This window comes from Heptranchias perlo, chromosome 1 (assembly GCF_035084215.1).
Source record: "Heptranchias perlo isolate sHepPer1 chromosome 1, sHepPer1.hap1, whole genome shotgun sequence".
Classification (NCBI taxonomy): domain Eukaryota; kingdom Metazoa; phylum Chordata; class Chondrichthyes; order Hexanchiformes; family Hexanchidae; genus Heptranchias; species Heptranchias perlo.
This window is the reverse complement of record NC_090325.1, coordinates 76,195,019-76,213,343: the sequence shown is the minus strand read 5'-3', so window position 1 is coordinate 76,213,343 and position 18,325 is coordinate 76,195,019. Positions and strand designations below refer to the sequence as shown.

Genomic DNA, 18,325 nt, shown 5'->3' with positions numbered 1-18,325 from the left:
AATTCCACCAAATGCATCAACAAGTATCCCATTCCCAAGCCTTTATAACATGGGTAAAGTTTGACGATGCAAGTATATTTGTGGTCGTTGGTAGATCAACTATGAAGTTTGCCAAAATTATAAAGCTTGCACTCCAAATAATGATTGTTTCATAAAAGGTTGATGCTCATCTCAGGTTAACTAGTCATCCAATACACAACTAGCACTATTTGGAGTGGTAGCGTTGAGCAGTTGTGTGATCAACTCATGCAAATTGATCAGCACCCCTTTACAGCAGCAGCCCAAATATGCCTAGATGTGACTTGACACACAACCCCCATCAAATCATTTAATCAAGCATATCTCATGTTCAATTTTGTTCAAATAATGCAGCTCTGCATATTGTCCATTTTTGTTCACCTGTTTCTGCACTCATCCAGGTGAGAAATACCAGTACTGGAGACTAGAACACATCATTTCAGCCACCTAGTGTCGGCATCCAGCATTCCTTGGTTAGGTTTACTGTGGCCAGATGCAGAATTGGATACAAAATTGGATTGACGACAGAAGACAGAGGGTGGTTGTAGAGGGTTGTTTTTCAAACTGGAGGCCTGTGACCAGCGGTGTGCCTCAGGGATCGGTGCTGGGTCCGCTGTTATTTGTTATTTATATTAATGATTTGGATGAGAATTTAGGAGGCATGGTTAGTAAGTTTGCAGATGACACCAAGATTGGTGGTATTGTGGACAGTGAAGAAGGTTATCTAGGATTGCAACGGGATCTTGATAAATTGGGCCAGTGGGCCGATGAATGGCAGATGGAGTTTAATTTAGATAAATGTGAGGTGATGCATTTTGGTAGATCGAATCGGGCCAGGACCTACTCCGTTAATGGTAGGGCGTTGGGGAGAGTTATAGAACAAAGAGATCTAGGAGTACAGGTTCATAGCTCCTTGAAAGTGGAGTCACAGGTGGATAGGGTGGTGAAGAAGGCATTCGGCATGCTTGGTTTCATTGGTCAGAACATTGAATGCAGGAGTTGGGATGTCTTGTTGAAGTTGTACAGGGCATTGGTGAGGCCACACTTGGAATACTGTGTACAGTTCTGGTCACCCTATTATAGAAAGGATATTATTAAACTAGAAAGCGTGCAGAAAAGATTTACTAGGATGCTACCGGGACTTGATGGTTTGACTTATAGGGAGAGGTTAGATAGACTGGGACTTTTTTCCCTGGAGAGTAGGAGGTTAAGGGGTGATCTTATAGAAGTCTATAAAATAATGAGGGGCATAGATAAGGTAGATAGTCAAAATCTTTTCCCAAAGGTAGGGGAGTCTATAACGAGGGGACATAGATTTAAGGTGAGAGGGGAGATATACAAAAGGGTCCAGAGGGGCAATTTTTTCACTCAAAGGGTGGTGAGTGTCTGGAATGAGCTGCCAGAGGCAGTAGTAGAGGCGGGTACAATTTTGCCTTTTAAAAAGCATTTGGACAGTTACATGGGTAAGATGGGTATAGAGGGATATGGGCCAAGTGCAGGCAATTGGGACTAGCTTAGTGGTATAAACTGGGCGACATGGACATGTTGGGCCGAAGGGCCTGTTTCCATGTTGTAAACTTCTATGATTCTATGATTCTAAAGCTTGCTCCACTCAGCACGTGGTTTAACCCAGACATCTTAAGAATACCTCCACTGCATCATTATGGCATTTGCCCTCCCATTTCCCCTACCATTGCCATTTAGGGCTGTGCACTATGAATTGGATTGAGGCTGTCCAAACTCATTTTATAGGAACCTCACAGCAAGCAACCAGAGGAGACTTCAATCCAATCAGTCTGGCCTATATTTAAACCCAGGTCCCAGAGGGAAAAGGCCAGTGTCTAACTCACTGCACCATATAGTTCCCTTTGAAAGTATATTTATAATTTTAAATCTATAAGTTAATAAACCAATTTTATTCTAGAAGAAAACATTACAGTTTAAACAACGTAGCTCAAACTGATCAAGCCCCACTGTGCTACGACTTTAACTTGTCACTCCAAAATGCTTTAAATTTTCTTGTAACGCAAGATTAGAAAATTGGGCCGTATGTTGTAATTTGTATTTTTCCCCTCACTTACATTTGACCTCAAGAACAGAAATTCTTAAAGCAACTCCTGATAACATTTTCCCTATCAGCTGATTTTCAAATGGTGGAAAACAAGCTCTGCAGATTAAACATTGAGGCTCCTTGCTTAAATGCAAAGATGATAAACATATCTGATATGTAGGTATACAAAAACTTCTAGTGGCGGCAATTATATCTAAGGTGCCTCAGAGATCATGAGCTGAAAGACTTCTAAATGACTATTTATGGAAACAAAAAAAAAGCCTTGAGAAACTGAACTGAACTATAATTAAAAATGTTGTAAATTTGAAGTGCACTTAAGATCAGTGCATACGATGTCTGCCTCAACCACATTTGCATTTTTCCCAGGTCCAACTTTGTACATTTAGGTTAAAAAGGTATTGCACTATACCCTCCAGATTTCAACATGAAGGAACAAATTTGCATGGCCAAAAACAAGTTTTTCCATTGATTGCTCAGTTTGTTATTGTACTTGCAAAGACAACTACAGAATGAGAAGACAATACAGGTCAAGTTTTCACACTGCAAACCTGTATTCAAATTTGCACCATGAATTTCAGTTACTTGAGACAACCATTAAATAGCACTTCAGCATGTCTCAAACTACTTTTGAAGTACAGGTTGGCAAACACAGCACACATTTTGCACCAACAGCAAGATGAATGAGCAGTTACTTTTTTTTAGTGGTGGTAATTGAGAGAAATGTTGGCCAAGTCACTGGGAGCTTTTCTTATGTGGGATCTATGATGTCCATCTGAACCACCAGAATAGGCAGATAGAACATCAACTGAACATCTCATTCAAATAGTGCCTCCATGAATTTAGCACTCGATTGAAGTTGAAGTCCTGGAATGGGTCTTCAAATCAAAGATCATACTCATAGGAACAGGAGGAGGCCATTCAGCCTCGAGCCTGTTCTGCTATTCAGTTAGATCATGGCTGATCTGTATCTTAACTCCATCTACCCGCCTTGGCTCCATATCCCTTAATACCCTTGCCGAACAAAAATCTATCAATTTCAGTTTTGAAATTTTCAATTTACCTAGCCTCAACAGCTTTTTGGGAGAGTTCCAGATTGCCACCACCCTTTGCTTTCTAACATCACCCTTAAATGGCCTAACTCTAATTTTAAGGTTATGCCCCCTTGTTCTGGACTCTCCCACTAGAGGAATTGGTTTATCTCTATCTACCCTATCAAATCCTTTAAATCATCTTTAAACACTTGAATATAGAAGATTAAGGGGTGATGTAATTGAAGGGAATACAAGCCCAGTCTATGCAACCTGCCTTCAAAACTTAACCCTTTTAGCCCTGGTGTCATTCTGGTGAATCTGTGCTGCACCAACTCCAAGGCCAATATATCCTTCCTGAGATGCAGTGCCCAGAACTGAATGCAGTACTCCAGGTGGGGTCTAACCATAGCTCTGTGCAGCTGTAACAACTTCCACTCCTTTGTAACACAGCCCTTAGATAAAGGCCAACATCCCATTAGCCTTTTAAATTATTTTTTATACCTGTCCACTAGCTTTTAGTGATTTCTGTACTTGGACCCCTAAATCTCTGCTCATCCACAGTTCCTAGCTTCTCATCACTTTAGAAAATACTATGATCTCTTTTTCTTGGGTCCAAAGTGGATGACCTCACATTTTCCCCACTTTGAACTTCACCTGCCAGAGTTTTGTCCTCTCAATGTCCCTTTGCAACTTCCTGCTCCCATCTACACCATTTACTGTGCCACCTAATTGTCAGCAAATTTAGATATACAGCTCTCTATTCATCTAAGTCATTTATATAGTGAATAGCTGTGGCCCCAGTCCACACCAGGAGTCACATCTATTTGAGTACATACCCATTACCCCTACTGTATCTCCTACCTACTAACCAATTCCTGATCCAAGCCAATAGGTTGCCTCCAATTCCATGCACTCAGGCCAAAGTGCGCCAAGCTGACACTATTATAGGTAAAAAAACTCTTCCTACACAGCAAAATGTTGGTAATTAATATTTTCACTTTCCACAAGAGTACAATAGAAACCTGTGAAACAGGTATAGCTAAAAACTGATATACAATTCAAACAGTTTTATCTTTCACCATTACAACACCCTTTTTTTTAAAAAAGTCAATATGCAAACAATTATCTTCACATAAGACTGGGTAACACGAATAGGCATGCACACATTTGTGGCATTTAGATATATCAAACTAATGCAGTGTTGATTTGGGCTCTCTTCCATTGCAATAAACCAATGCGGAATTTTCAGTGAAGCACTATAATTTTAAAAAATTTCACACATCTTATCCACACAGTAATATGACTATTATAGTACTAAATCAAATATGCTTAAAATGCCAGCATCTAGGGAGTGGCGGAAGAGGAGAAAGAATTAAGGAAAAACAAAGACTGGAGAAGCAACTACAAATGAAGGTAGTTCATTGACCTGAAACGTTAACTTAGTTTCTCTTTCCACAGATGCTGCCTGACCTGCTGAGTGTTACCAGCGTTTTCTGTTTTATTTTAAATTTCCAGCATCAGCTGTATTTAGCTTTTGGGCAAATGAAGGTAAATTATTCCAGATGCTTTGAAACATGGCCATCAACTTGGCTCATGGCATTCTAGCTTGTCAGAGGTCATGAATTCATACCCCACTACATAACACGTCAGCCTTGGCATAGTGGTAGCACTTTTGCCTCCAAGTCAGAAAGTCACAGATTCAGGTCCCACGTCAGACATGAGCACATAATCTAGGCTGACACTGCAGCATTGACCGAGGTGCTGCCTTTCAGAGGAGACGTTAAACAGAGACCCTCTCGACCCCCTCGGGTGGCCAAAAAGAGATCCCATGGTACTATTTGAAGAGCAGGGGAGTTCTCAAAGTATCCTGGCCAATATTCATCCCTCAACCAACTTCACAAACAGATTATCTCGTCACGTATGTCATTGCTGTCTGTGGGCCCTTGCTGCGTGCAAATTGGCTGCTGCATTTCTTACGTTATAACAGCGACGACACATCAAAAGTACTTAATCGGCATGGGAGCACTAAGACAGAGGTTATAAAAGGATCTATCAATGCAAGCCCTTTCCTTTCTTTGCATCTAAGGTTCTGTATGACTGCAGCTTTACCTGATTTTGGAAGATATATTTTGAATTTTCATTATTCTTGGTCAAACTTCAGTGTGCTCCCAGTTCATCAAGGCGGCAACAATCAAAAGGAAAGACAGAGACTTGATACAGCAGTTGCTAAGGGAAGCTATTGCAGGTCCAAACTTTAAAAAGGAACTATTGAAGCATTGAGTATTTATTATTTTCTAAACCCATGGTGGAATGGTTATATCCTGGAAATTACTGTAATCTGTAGCACCATTTGTTACTGTTTATCTGCTTTTAATAAAGCTATTCTGTAGTTTATAGCCTAAGCTGTGGTCTGAGTGTTAATTCTACCACTTCCTGAATTCTGAGCCATCAAGGCTAGTGTTCTAGCTAGCAAACTAAATATAGCAAGGATCTGTGTTTGACTTGAGGCAACACTTCATCATTGGACATCCTAAGTTACACTCTTGTTCCCTTGGAACATCTACAATGCAGTCTATGCCTTTTAATTCAAAGCTGCCAATTTAAATTATCTGTTGATTTCAATAAAAGAGCGCAAAAAACCTGGTACTTTATTTTATTTAAATGACTTGATTTGTACTACTGTATAACCTATTACAATCAAAAATCTTCAAACAGGAGTGGACTACACACAAATACAAACAGAAGATACTACAAATATACAGGCAGTCTCAACCGCCATAAGAGGGAAGATTGGTTGAGGTTCTGGATTTGCATGTCGATCCTTCGTCTAGTACTGATGAGTCGATACTGAAATATCAACCCAACCTCAGTTAACTCTAAATTTGCTCTATTTCAGCATTTTCTAATTTTATTTCATATTTCCAAAAGGTGCAGTTTTTCTTTTTATCTAAATGTATTTTGAAAGTAGTTACAACGTGATCATATTTCAAATATGGCCTCAGTGATCTACACAAGGTTATAACTAACTTCAAAATGATAATTAAATGCCCTTAAGCAGCATTCCAATATATAATTAGTCTCGCTGATAATGTATCCAGTTTGAAGCTATTAAAGGTTCCAAGTGACTCCTAAATACTTTTTCACCTTAGCTAATGGGCATCCCTTACTGTATATTTCAATACATCACATGGCAATGTGCATAACACTTCACTTGCATTAAAATCCACCTGCCATTCTTGAGCCTATGCATTTAAATTAGTCCCTATTGTTTTAGGACATCACCTGGCCACGTGGTTTGGCATTAGTCCTTCTCCCTCACCCCTCCTGCCCCCTGCTTAAGATTCAGCTGCTGCATCCAAACATGTGGACATGCTCATTAGCCAGATTTAGCCTTCATGTCAGGTAGTCACACATCTCTAGATTGTCTGACCATTTTTCCCAAGGATTTGGAAAATTACTTTTAATGTTGGGGTTTTAAAAGCAATTCATACTCTCTAGTTTTATATATTTAAAAAAAGGCACCAAGATGAAAAGGTGGCTAATATCTTAAATAAAAGTTGGTACCCTGCCTAAGGTTTGTTACCTTGTCTGGTTATTCGCAAATAATTGTGTTGAAAACCCTTTGATTTGCTGGTCTGACAGAAAGGGGCTTTTAAAAAAACAGAACAGATTAAAAAAAAGTTAGTTACGCAAAGTATTGCGAGGGCCACGAAAATAAGATAGTCACTAATAAGTCCCATAAACATTTCAGGAGAAGCTTCTTTCTCAGTTGCGACAATGTGGAATTTGCTACCACATGGAGTGGTTGAGGTGAATAGCATAGATGCATTTAAGAGGAAGCTAGGTAAGTACATGAGGGTGAAAGGAATAGAAGGATATGTTGATGGGGTGAGATGAAGTAAGGTGGGAGGAGGCTCGTGTGGAGCATAAACAGTGGCACCTACCAGTTTGGCTGAATGACCTGTTCTTGTGGTGAAAAATTCTGTGCAAGGTTGAAGAGACCACAGATAGAGATACCTCTGCCTAGGGCTATAGGCAGGAGCAGAAAATAGTTATTCTGTTCCAGTTAAGATGACCCACCGTTGTGGGAATGCGTGATTATGTATTATGCAAACACATGTTGCACCGACCGATTGGTTTGAGGGCTCCTGATCATAACTGTTGCTCTCTTTGACCTTGCTGCAGAATAAAGCAGCTTAGCATTTCAACCAAACTTCACCCTTATCTCTCAACCCTTCACAATTCCTCTGCTATCCCAGGCTTGAATACCCCTTGCATAAGTCCACTGCTACCCTCTGTGCCTCACGACATTCTCTGAAGGGCCCCATGATGGGACTCATCGCTGCCTCCTTACAAGCAGGATCCCTAACTGTTCTATCCTCCTCTCACTGACCTTGCTACCCAGCAGATCCCTGGGGGTTAATCTTACCAAACTCCCTGCAGTCCTGCTTACCTGGCCCACTGCTGCTCCCTTGGACTCTGCCAGCAAATCAACTATCACACCCCTCTCCGCATTTCCCTCCAGAATGTCCATTCACTCAAACAAGGTCCTTGCTATCTCCAACAGTATTATGGATGATTGGGTTGACATGATTATTGCTTTGACAAACCTGGCTTACAGGTGTCATCACCTTTCTCCTCACTGAAGCCTCTCTGCTTTAAAACTATTCTAATGAGAAAGGAAGTCATGTGCAAGAGCAAAATCAGACTTGAGCAAAACATTTAGACCAAAAGAAAATAGTTCTCAGGAGAGCAGGGATAGGTATCGAGCTCAGCTAAAGGCAACAAAAGCTGCCATCAGAGCAATCAAAAAGGTCATTAGAGAAGATCATGGAAAATTGTGGGAGCAATAGTAAAATCTTTTTCAGCTAGGCTAGGAGTCACAAGGGCACAAAGGATTGCATAAGGTCATAGAAGGAATCCTCAGGACAGATTCAGGTGGACTCCTAGGATAGGGCAGAGGTTCTAAATGATTACTTTGCATCAATCTTCACTTCAGTACCAATAATGCCATGCACAGTTACTCTAAAGTTGGAAGGGTCAAAGTGGATGCTAATAGAATAAGTCTCAAAACAGATTGGGCTGTTGCTCCTGACAACACTCACCCAAGAGTGCTCAAAGAAATGGGAGTTGTGCAGTGAGCCATTCGCTCATACTGAATAACTCGCTACAGTCTGGGATTATTCCCGTGGACTGGAGAGAGGCCCATGCACTGATGGCTTTTTAAAAACAAGGCAAAACTTGAAAATTACAAGCACATCAGCTTGATTTTTGTTGTAAGACATTAACATCAAGTTACATCGAAATACAGCACAGAAACAGGCCATTCGGCCCAACTGGTCTGTGTTGGCGTTTATGAGCCGCACAAGCCTCCTCCCTCCCTACTTCAGCTAACCCAATCAGGAAACCCTTCTATTCCTTTCATCCTCATGTGCTTATCTAGCATCCCCTTAAATGCATCTATGTTATTTGCCTCAACTACTCCTTGTGTTAGCGGGTTCCACATTCTTAACACTCATTGGGTAATAAAGTTTCGCCTGAATTCCCTATTGGATTTATTAGCATCTATTTTATATTTATGACCTTCAGTTTTGGACTCCCCCACAAGTGAAAACATCTTCTCTACGTCTATTCTATCAAACTCTTATCGTAAAGACCTCTATCAGGTCACCCCTCAGCCTTCTCTTGTCCAGAGAAAAAAGGAGCCCCATCCTATTCAGCCTTTCCTGATAAGGTGATACTAGAACTGAAAGGATATCCTTATGAATCTTTTTCACACCATTGCCAATACCTCTATATCCTTTCTATAACATGGAAACCAGAATTGTCCACAATACTCGGTGTGGTCTAACCAAGGCTCCATACAGGTTTAACATAACTTTTGCTTTTCAATTCTATCCCTCTAGAAATGAACCCTAGTGCTTGATTTCCCTTGTTTATGGCCTTATTAGCCTGCTTCACCACTGTGATTTGTGTATCTAAACCCCTAGATCCCTTTGCTCCTCTATCCCGCTTAGACTCTTATCCAAGGAAGAAGTGGCCTCCTTATTCTTCCCACCAAAATGCACCATCTCACACTTACCTATATTGAAATTCATTGGCCAATTACCCACCCATTCTGCAAGTTCATTAACGTCCTCTTGCATTTTGACATTCTGCCTTTGTATTAACTACATCCCCAATTTAATGTTGTCCGCAAATTTTGAAATTGTATTCGATTCCCAAATCCAAATTGTTAATGTAAATTGTGAACAAGTGGTCCCAACACTGACCCCCGTGGAACACCACTTCCCACTTTTTGCCAAAGTAGCTACCGTTAAGCCTTACTCTTTTGTAGCCAACTTGCTATCCGTCCACCAGCTCCACATGCTCTGACCTTAGCCATGAGTCTACAATGCGGTAGCTTATTGAAGGCCTTTTGAAAATCCAAATATATTACATCACTCTTGTCTACTCTGTTACTTCTTTAAAGAATTCAATAACTAGCATGGCTTTCCCTTCTGAAATCTGTGCTGACTATTCATTATATTTTTGTTCTCTAGATGTCTATTACATCTTGGAGTAAAGATTCCATTATCTTTCCTATGATAAATGTTAAGCCATTTGGTCTATAGTTCCCAGGACTTGGTCTAGCTCCCTTTTTAAAATACAGGAACGTTAGTTCTCTGCCAGTCCTCTGGCACTGTTCCCTTTTCTAGTGAATTTTTATAGATATGTGATAGTGCCTCTAACTCTTCCCTAACTTTTTGAATATTCGTGGATGCAATCCACCAGACCAGGGTCTTATCCTCCTTAAGTTTGATTAGTTGATTATCTCCTCCCTTTCTATCTTAAATGTTTTAATATCTTTTTCAATCGCCTCAAATGTCCTGCCCATCTTGTTAGTCTCCCTGGTAAATACGGAAGCAAAGTAACTATTCAGTAGTTTTGCCATTTCGCTGTTGTTACCTGTGAGTTTATCTTGTGCATGCCTTAGTAGCCCTATCCTGATTTTTCTTGTTATTTATGTGTTCGTAGAAATGATAATTTAATTTCGTAGTTCCCCTTTGATTTCCTAATTGTTTTGTTGACATCCTTCCGAACCTCTTCATATTCCCTTTTGTCATCCTTTCCTTTATTGTGTATATACTTATGGAGTATGCCTTTTTCTTGAGTATCAATGTTACCCGTATCTCTTTATTGGTTTTTCATTGGCTAGTTTGTTCTTGCTTTAGAGGAATATTTCTCCTGAATTTGATTACCGTTTTAAATATTACTCACTGCTGTTCTATTTCTTTAAGTCAAATTTTTTTTTCCAGTTTACCTGCCCTAGTTCCATTCTCACCCCCTCAAAATTAGCTTTTGCCAATCCATGATATTGGTCTTTATCTTACTTATGTCTTTCTCAATCATTTTAAACATTATACTATGATCGCTATTGCCTAGATGTTCCCCTACACTTCTCATCTAATGTTTCATTTCCCATTACTAGATCCAGTTGTGATTCTTCTTGTTGGACTTCTCACATACTGGGTAAGAAAGGAGTCCTGTGCACATTGTAAAAACTCTATTCCCTACTTCTTGCAAGTTTATTTAGGGGTAGTTGAAATCTCCCATGATTATTCTTTGATGTTTTTCAAAACTCATTTCATAGATTTGTCTACACATTTCATCCTCCATTTCCCTTCCACTATTAGGTGGTCTGTAGAATGTATCTTAATGTGATCGATCCCTTATCCTTTGTCTCAATCCATATGGATTCTGTTTCTATCTTAATGTTACTTATGTCCCATTATGGTCTCTAATTAGTACAGCTACCACCCCTCCCCCCCCCACCTTCCCTATCTCCTTTCTAAATACATTATATTCTGCAATATTTAACTGCCAGTCCTGTTCCTTATGTAACCATGTTTCAGTATCCTTGCTACATCTGGCTCCCCGCTATGCATTATTGCCTCCAGATCCCTACTTTAGTTTTGGATGCTGTACAGGCAATTTAATTTGTTTAAATAATTGCCTCCCCTCCCTTTGTTTAAAAAGTCATTTCGTACTTATGTTCTATAATTGTATTTGTTCCCTGACCGTTTATGTTCCCCATATTCCTTAACTTGGTGTGTCCTTTACTCTCATTTCTTTCTTCAGACTTATCTCCCCCAGATCCCTCCACCCATCTTACTGATTTAAAGTTCTATGACAGCCCTATTTATTCTTTCTGCTAGGACACTGGTCCCATTCCGGGACAGGTGGAGCCCATCCAACAGTACAGCTCCTTCCTGTCCCAGTACTGGTGCCAATGTCCCATGAAATGGAACGCCTCCTTCCCACACCAGTCTTTCAGCCATGCATTCACCTTCCTGATTGGCATTGGGATAGACATATCAGCACGTGGCTCAGGTCGTAATCCGAGATTACCACACGCGAGGTCCTTTTTTAAAAAAAATTTAGTTCCTAATTTCTGATATCGTCTTAGCAGGACCTCCTCCCTTTTCTTCCTTATGTCATTGGTCCCAACATGGACCACGACAACTTGATCTTCCCCCTCCTTTTCCAAGTTCCTCTCCAGTTGATTCACGATATCTTTTACCCTTGTACCAGGTAGGCAACACCCTCTCCTGGACACTGTCGAGATTGCAGAGGGCACTATCTATCCCCCTAATTATTGAATCCCCATAGACTGCAACCTTTCTATTCTGTTCCTCTACCCCACATCCTGCCTCCTGTTCCATGGTGCCATGGTTGGCATTCTAGCTGTCCTCTCCACAGCCTACATCCTTAGCCTCACAGGTATGAAGTACATTGTACCTGTTAGAGAAGGAGGTCCCGCAGACACTGGTCCTGTCCATCTCCCCTTGGTTTCCCCTTACCCTGCTGAACTGTGTCAGAGTTTCTCTAACTCGTACTCCAGCTCAAGGACTCCGAGCCAGAGTAACTCAAGGTGGAGACATTTCTTGCGGATGTGGCAATCCAGGACAGTCTCACTGTCCAGACTCCCACATACCACAGAACGGATCAGGAGGGTTCACTAAACTGCTAGTTTAAAAGGCCCTTAATTACCTCAATAGGCTCAGGGAAATGGGCCTTTTACTTAAGAAAAGTGTGGACTGTGAGGAGAGAGAAAGAACGAAGAGAAAGGACGAGGGGAAAGAAACAGGGAACACGTGCAAGCATAGTACTAGGTTAGATGGCAGGATTATTTCTTTTTGCAGAGGGTCATCTATCTCTGGAACAAGATGCTGGCTAGTGCAGCGAGTACAAATTCACTGCAAATGTTCAAAAAGGAGTTTGATAAATTACTAGCCATGGTTGATATCGCAGCTTACAAAACGTACGGGGGGCATTGAGCAATGTGCATCATGGTCATGGGTTTCCTGGAACTTTTTTGGAATCACCTTTGGGGTCAGAAAGCAATCTCAGGTTTTCTCCCCCCCCCCCTGAATTGGCCTAGGGTTTTTGACCTGTCCCAGGCAAGTGTAGCTGGTGAGCCAGGAACTGCTGGGGGGTGGGGGTCATGATACCCTGGTGCATCAGGATATGGAACAGGCTTGATCAATCAGCTAGTCTTAACATGTCTGCCACTTTTGTATGTTTTTCATGGATGGAAATGTATTTTAGGGCAGGGAGATGGAGAGCCCATGAAGGTTAGCAAGGATAGGGTGACAGGAAAGTTGGACGTTAGGAGTTAGAATATGGACAATTGAGTTTTAAACAAGTGATCATTTGTACAAGGCAGAACGTGTGATACCAGGGTGTGGGGGGGGTAGTAATGGAAAAAAACAAATTTGTAAAAATTTAAAGCTTTGCCGTACCCTGTCGCTACAACCTTTACCAGCCGTATATGGTACCAGAGGACTGGTGGGTTGCACACGTTATACAACTGAACAGATGGAGTATAATTCCACAGACGTTACAGCATAACCAGGCCACGTGGTCCAATTGCGCTGTGCCAGTGTACCACAACCCCCCGCCCACGATACAGTACCACATAATAAACGTATTCGGAAAATAGAAGCACATGGGACTAAAGGGACGGTGGTAACTTGGGTACATAATTGGCTAAGGGATAAGAGGCAGAGAGTAGTGGTGAACGGATGTTTTTCTGGAGAAGTATGCAGTGTGGTCCCGAGCAGTTGGCATTAGGACCATTGTTTTTCTTGTTATATATAAAATGACTTGGACTTGAGCATAGGGAATGCAATTTCGAAGTTTGCAGATGATACAAAACTTGGCAATGTAGTGAATAGTGAGGAGGATAGTAGCAGACTTGAGGAGGACTTAGATCGGATGGTGAAATGGGCAGACAGACGGCAGATTCAAATTAATGCGGATAACGTGAAGTGATGCACTTTGGGAGGAACAACATGGAGGCAGTATAATCTAAAATGGTACTATTGAGGGCATACAAGATCCTTGGTTTTATAAATAGAGGCAGAGTGTAAAAAAGCAAAGAAGTTATGCTAAACCTTTATAAAGCACAGGTTAGGCCTCAGCTGGAGTATTGAGTCCAATTCTGGGCACCACACTTTAGAAAGGATGTCAAGGCCTTAGAGAGGGTGCCAAAAAGATTTACTAGAATTATTCCAGGGATTAGGGACTTCAGTTATGTGGAGAGACTAGAGGAGCTGGGATTGTTCGCCTTAGAATAGAGAAGGGAGATTTAATGGAGGCATTCAAAGTTATGAAGGGTTTTGATAGAGTAAATAGGGAGAAACGTTTTTTACTGGCAGGAGGGTCAATAACTAGAGGACAGAGATTTAAAGGTAATTATAAATGCAATTTGCTATAGTTGGAACTTTAAGAGAAACTGATGCAGGTTTTCGTGGCAGGTGGAGGCAGTTAGGGTTAGCAAGCCAGTGAAGAGGCGGGAGCAATTGGGGAGAAGCAGAACAGACAGCTATTTAGGGGACAAGATTCCGATTTCACAAATGACTGCTTTGGAAAGACAGAATTAAGTGTCCTAATTATAAGGTAATACAATTAGCATCATTTTTAAACAATCAATCAATCAGTTAGTAGCTCAGTGCATGCAATGGTAGTCATTATAACATAATATGCAATCGAGGGCATTTAAATCCAAACCTTATAGTTTGCGATTGATTAAAAATGGCCACTTATTAAACCCTATACTGTAACTCATCCTACTCTTTCCCCAACCTATTTTAACAGAAGCAGCTGAACAAATCCTGAAGATCAGAATTATGAAAATGGCAATGCCAGAAGATTGGAGAGCCACAAGAGTTGCTGCAAACATGCTAGGCCCTCAATATAAAAAGGTTGAGGATAAACACATCCAGGTCAGACTTCTTTCAGTTTAAGTTTACACTTCACTGAAGACCTGTACCAAAATGAGGCACATCAATGCAAAGGAGTAGGATATCTTTTTTCTATACTCTTGGTACAGCTTTGGGCAGATGTAGAGGAACCTCCCTCTTAGTCTACTTCAATATACCCAAAATAGTACTATGGTGTACATTTTGTTTTTCCTACATTTCCCACAACACCACCCTTTAAACCTGAATAAGCAGCAACATTCCACCTGGAGCGTGACACCTGACCGGCGAGAGGACACCATCTCATCAGTCTGTCCTTCAACTGTAGGTCCCAGGTTCAAATTCAAATCCAGTGCGCTAACCTATGTCACTACTTACCTTCCCTCCAAGGTATCCGTTTTACACAAAATTTAGTTGTAAGGTGAGAAGAATGTAAGCATGATACAAAATCCCAAAGTGTGTACCAGAAATGCAAACAGATCTATACACAGCAAAGGTCCTGTTGCAGTCTATTACAAAGCTACCCAAAAAAGTTACTTGCATTCAAATGGAACAAAAGAAAATTGAATACCCAACCAATTTTTGATAATCTCTCACATTTGCACCCCCCACTTCCAATAATAGATGTTCATTTTAAGAAACCAAATTCCACTTAATTTTTAACCCGTAGGAATACAGATGGTGCAAAGTCCCAGATGCTGTAAAATGCCAGTAATTAATTTTTTGTGCATGTAAAGGGTGAATCTCACAGAACCTGCACATTCCACCACAAACCCTCCGCACCAGAGAATGTAGGCTCACCCACATTAATTCGTATTGAAGTGGGACACATTAAAATTAAGCCATTTAGTACAATTCAGGATTTTTACCTCAACAATTTAGACACATTCATTAAAATCAAGTCAGACCAGAACTAAAGGACAAAAGCTAGTCAATTTTTCAAGCAGTCCTATTTACCATTACTGTTGGAAAAGCCAAGGAAGTCATCCTTAAGCAAAGAAACAGAAATTCTCACCTGGGCTTGAAGATACTGAACCACTATTGCAACAGCTTCAAATCTTTGGTTACTTGTTTTCAATAATTCTTTCAGCCACGCAATCCATTTAATCTGCTTCTCACATTTTGTTCTGTAGTGAGGTAACCCAGGGGCTTTCTTCTCAACTGGAAGCAGATCTGGTGGAGCCTGGGTTGATGCACGAGGGGTTCGGGAACCTGGCTTTTCAGTCAAAGTGTTCGATTTCACCAAAGTTCTGTCAGCTGTGAAACAAAAACCATAGGCAGTGTAACTTAAATGCATGTTCTTGCATAAAGATTCATTAAAAAATTACACATGAAATTAAAGATCACATCTTTCTAAAAGTTGTGCACATTTAACATTTATCTTTGCTGACTGGACTTTTGATAGTTTGCACAGTCTACAACCAAAAGATTAGCTTTACTAGCTTAGAATCTTATAGCACAGAAGCAGGCCAGTGAGCCCATCGTATCTGTCCTGGCACTTTGAAAGCTGTCCAACTAATCTCACACCCCTGCTCTTTCCCCCCAGCCCTGCAATTCCCCCCCACCCCCCGCTTCAAGTATTTATCCAATTTCCTTTTGAAAGTTACTACTGAAGCTGCCCCACCACCCTTTCAGGTAGTGCATGCCAGATCATAATTTACTGTGTAAAAAAACTCATCTTCCCTCTGGTTCTTTTGTCGATCACCTTAAATCTGTGTCCTTTGATTCTCTACCCTCCTCCAATGGGAGCAGTTTCTCGCTATTTACTCTATCAAAACTCCTCAAAATTTTGAGCACCTATTAAATTGTCCCTTAACCTTCTTTGCTTTGAGAACAATCCCAGCTTCTCTCATCTGTCCACTTAACTGAAGTCCCTTATCCATGGTACCATTCTAGTAAATTTCCTCTGCACCCTCTCCAAGGCTTTGACATGCTTCCGAAAGTGAAGTGCCCAGAATTGGACAATACTCCAGCTGAGGTCTAACCAGTGTTATATAAAGGTTTAGCATAACTTCCTTGCTTTTGTAGCCTGTGCCTCTATTAATAAAGCCCAGGATCCCATATGCTTTGTTAACAGCTTAACAACTTGTCCAGCCACCTTCAAAAATATGTACGTGAACTCCTAGGTCTCTGTTCCTGCACCCCCTTTAAAATTGTACCATTTAGTTTATATTGTCTGATTCTTCCGACTAAAATGCTTCGATTCACATTTCTCTGCATTAGATTTCAACTGCCGTGTCTGCCCATTTCTCCAATCTGTCCATGTCCTCCTGAAGTCTGCAACTATCTTCCTCACTGGTTTACTACATTTCAGAGTTTGGTGTCATCTGCAAACTTTGAAATTATTCCCTGCATACCCAAGACCAGGTCATATACATCAAAAACAGCAGTGGTCCTAATACTGACCAATGGGGGACACCACTGTATATTTCCCTCTCGGCGAAAAAAATAACTTGCGTTTATATAGTGCCTTCCAAGGCACTTCATAGGAATGCTAACAAAATTGGACACTGACCTACATGGAGATTTTAGAACAGGTGACCAAAAGCTTGGTTAAAGAGGTAGGTTTTAAGGATAGTCTTAAAAAGGAGAGGCGCAGAGAGGTTTATGGAGGGCATCCCAGAGCTTAGGGCCTAGCACTGACGGCACGGCCACCAATGGTGGAGCAATTAAAATTGGGGATGCACAAGAGGTCAGAATTATAGGAGCGCAGAGATAGTGGAGGGTTGTAGGCCTGGAGGAGGTTAGAGATAGGGAGGTGCGAGGCCATGAAGGGATTTGAAAATAAGGATGAGAATTTTAAAATTGAGGCGTTGCCAGACAGGGAACCAATGTAGGCAAGCACAGGGGCAATGGATTTACAGGACTTGATGCAAGTTAGGATAAGGGCAGCAGTGTTTTGGATGAGTTCAACTTTATGGAGTGGAAGGTGGGAGGCCAGCCAGCAGAGCATTAGAATAGTCAAGTCTGGAGCCAACAAAGGCATGGATGAGTGTTTCAGCAGATGAGCTGAGGCAGGGGAGGAGAAGGGCAACGTTAGAAGTGGAAGTACGCAGTCTTGGTGACAGAGCAGATATGTAGTCGGTCGGTCATCTCAGGGTCAAATAGGTTTTGAACAGTCTGGTTCAGCCTCAGACAGTGGCCAGGGCGTGGGATGGGGTTGGTGGCGAGGGAACAGAGTTTGTGGCAGGGACTGAAGAAAATGCTCACTTGTTACTGGATGTCAGTCAAATACTGACAAATCAGAAGCCGTGAAGGGGTCGATAGATGGCGGTGAGACAGAACTGGGTGTCATTGGCATACACATGGAACCTGACATGTTTTTGTATGATACTGCTGAGGGGCAGCATGTGGATGAGCGATAGGAGAGGGCCAAGAATGCATCCTTGGGGGACTCCAGAGGTAACTGTGTGGGAAGAGAAGCCATTGCAGGTGATTCTCTGACTACATTCACCACTACTCTCTACTTTGTCCCTTAGCCAAATTTCATATCCATGCTGCCACTTCCCCTTTAATCCCATGGGCTTCCATTTTGTCAACAAATCTATTATGTGGTACTTTATCAAACGCCTTTTGCAAATCCATTTTACACAAGATCAGCCATACTACCCTCATCAACCCTTTCCGTTACTTCAAAGCATTCTATCAAGTTTGTCAGACACGATTGACCTTCAACAAATCTGCGCTGGCTGTCATTAATTAATCCATGTTTTTCCAAGTGAATTAATTTTGTCACAAATTGTCTCAAAGTTTCCCCCGCATTGATGTAAGGCTGACTGGCCGATAGTTAGAGGGTTTATCACTCTTCCCCCCTTTTTGGCAATTAACGACGTAGGTTAGACCATTGAGCACCTCGATCCTCCAGTGGCAAATGGATGCCAACAATTATGGAAAAACTGTCCACTTGCCTGGATGGATGCAGCACCAACACCTAAAAAGCTCACTACTATCCAGGGCAA

General features: G+C 41.4%; 1 protein-coding gene across 8 annotated transcripts in view; it reads right to left on the bottom strand.

Annotated features, from left to right (window-relative positions):
- Positions 1–18,325, bottom strand: part of mtus1b (microtubule associated tumor suppressor 1b) — a 184,524-nt gene that overhangs the window by 39,476 nt on the left and 126,723 nt on the right. For all 8 annotated transcript variants that reach the window (XM_067986903.1, XM_067986894.1, XM_067986926.1 and 5 more), the window contains one exon: positions 15,382–15,623. In XM_067986903.1, the coding sequence (XP_067843004.1) occupies positions 15,382–15,623 (242 nt within the window). The remainder of the gene's footprint in view (positions 1–15,381; positions 15,624–18,325) is intronic.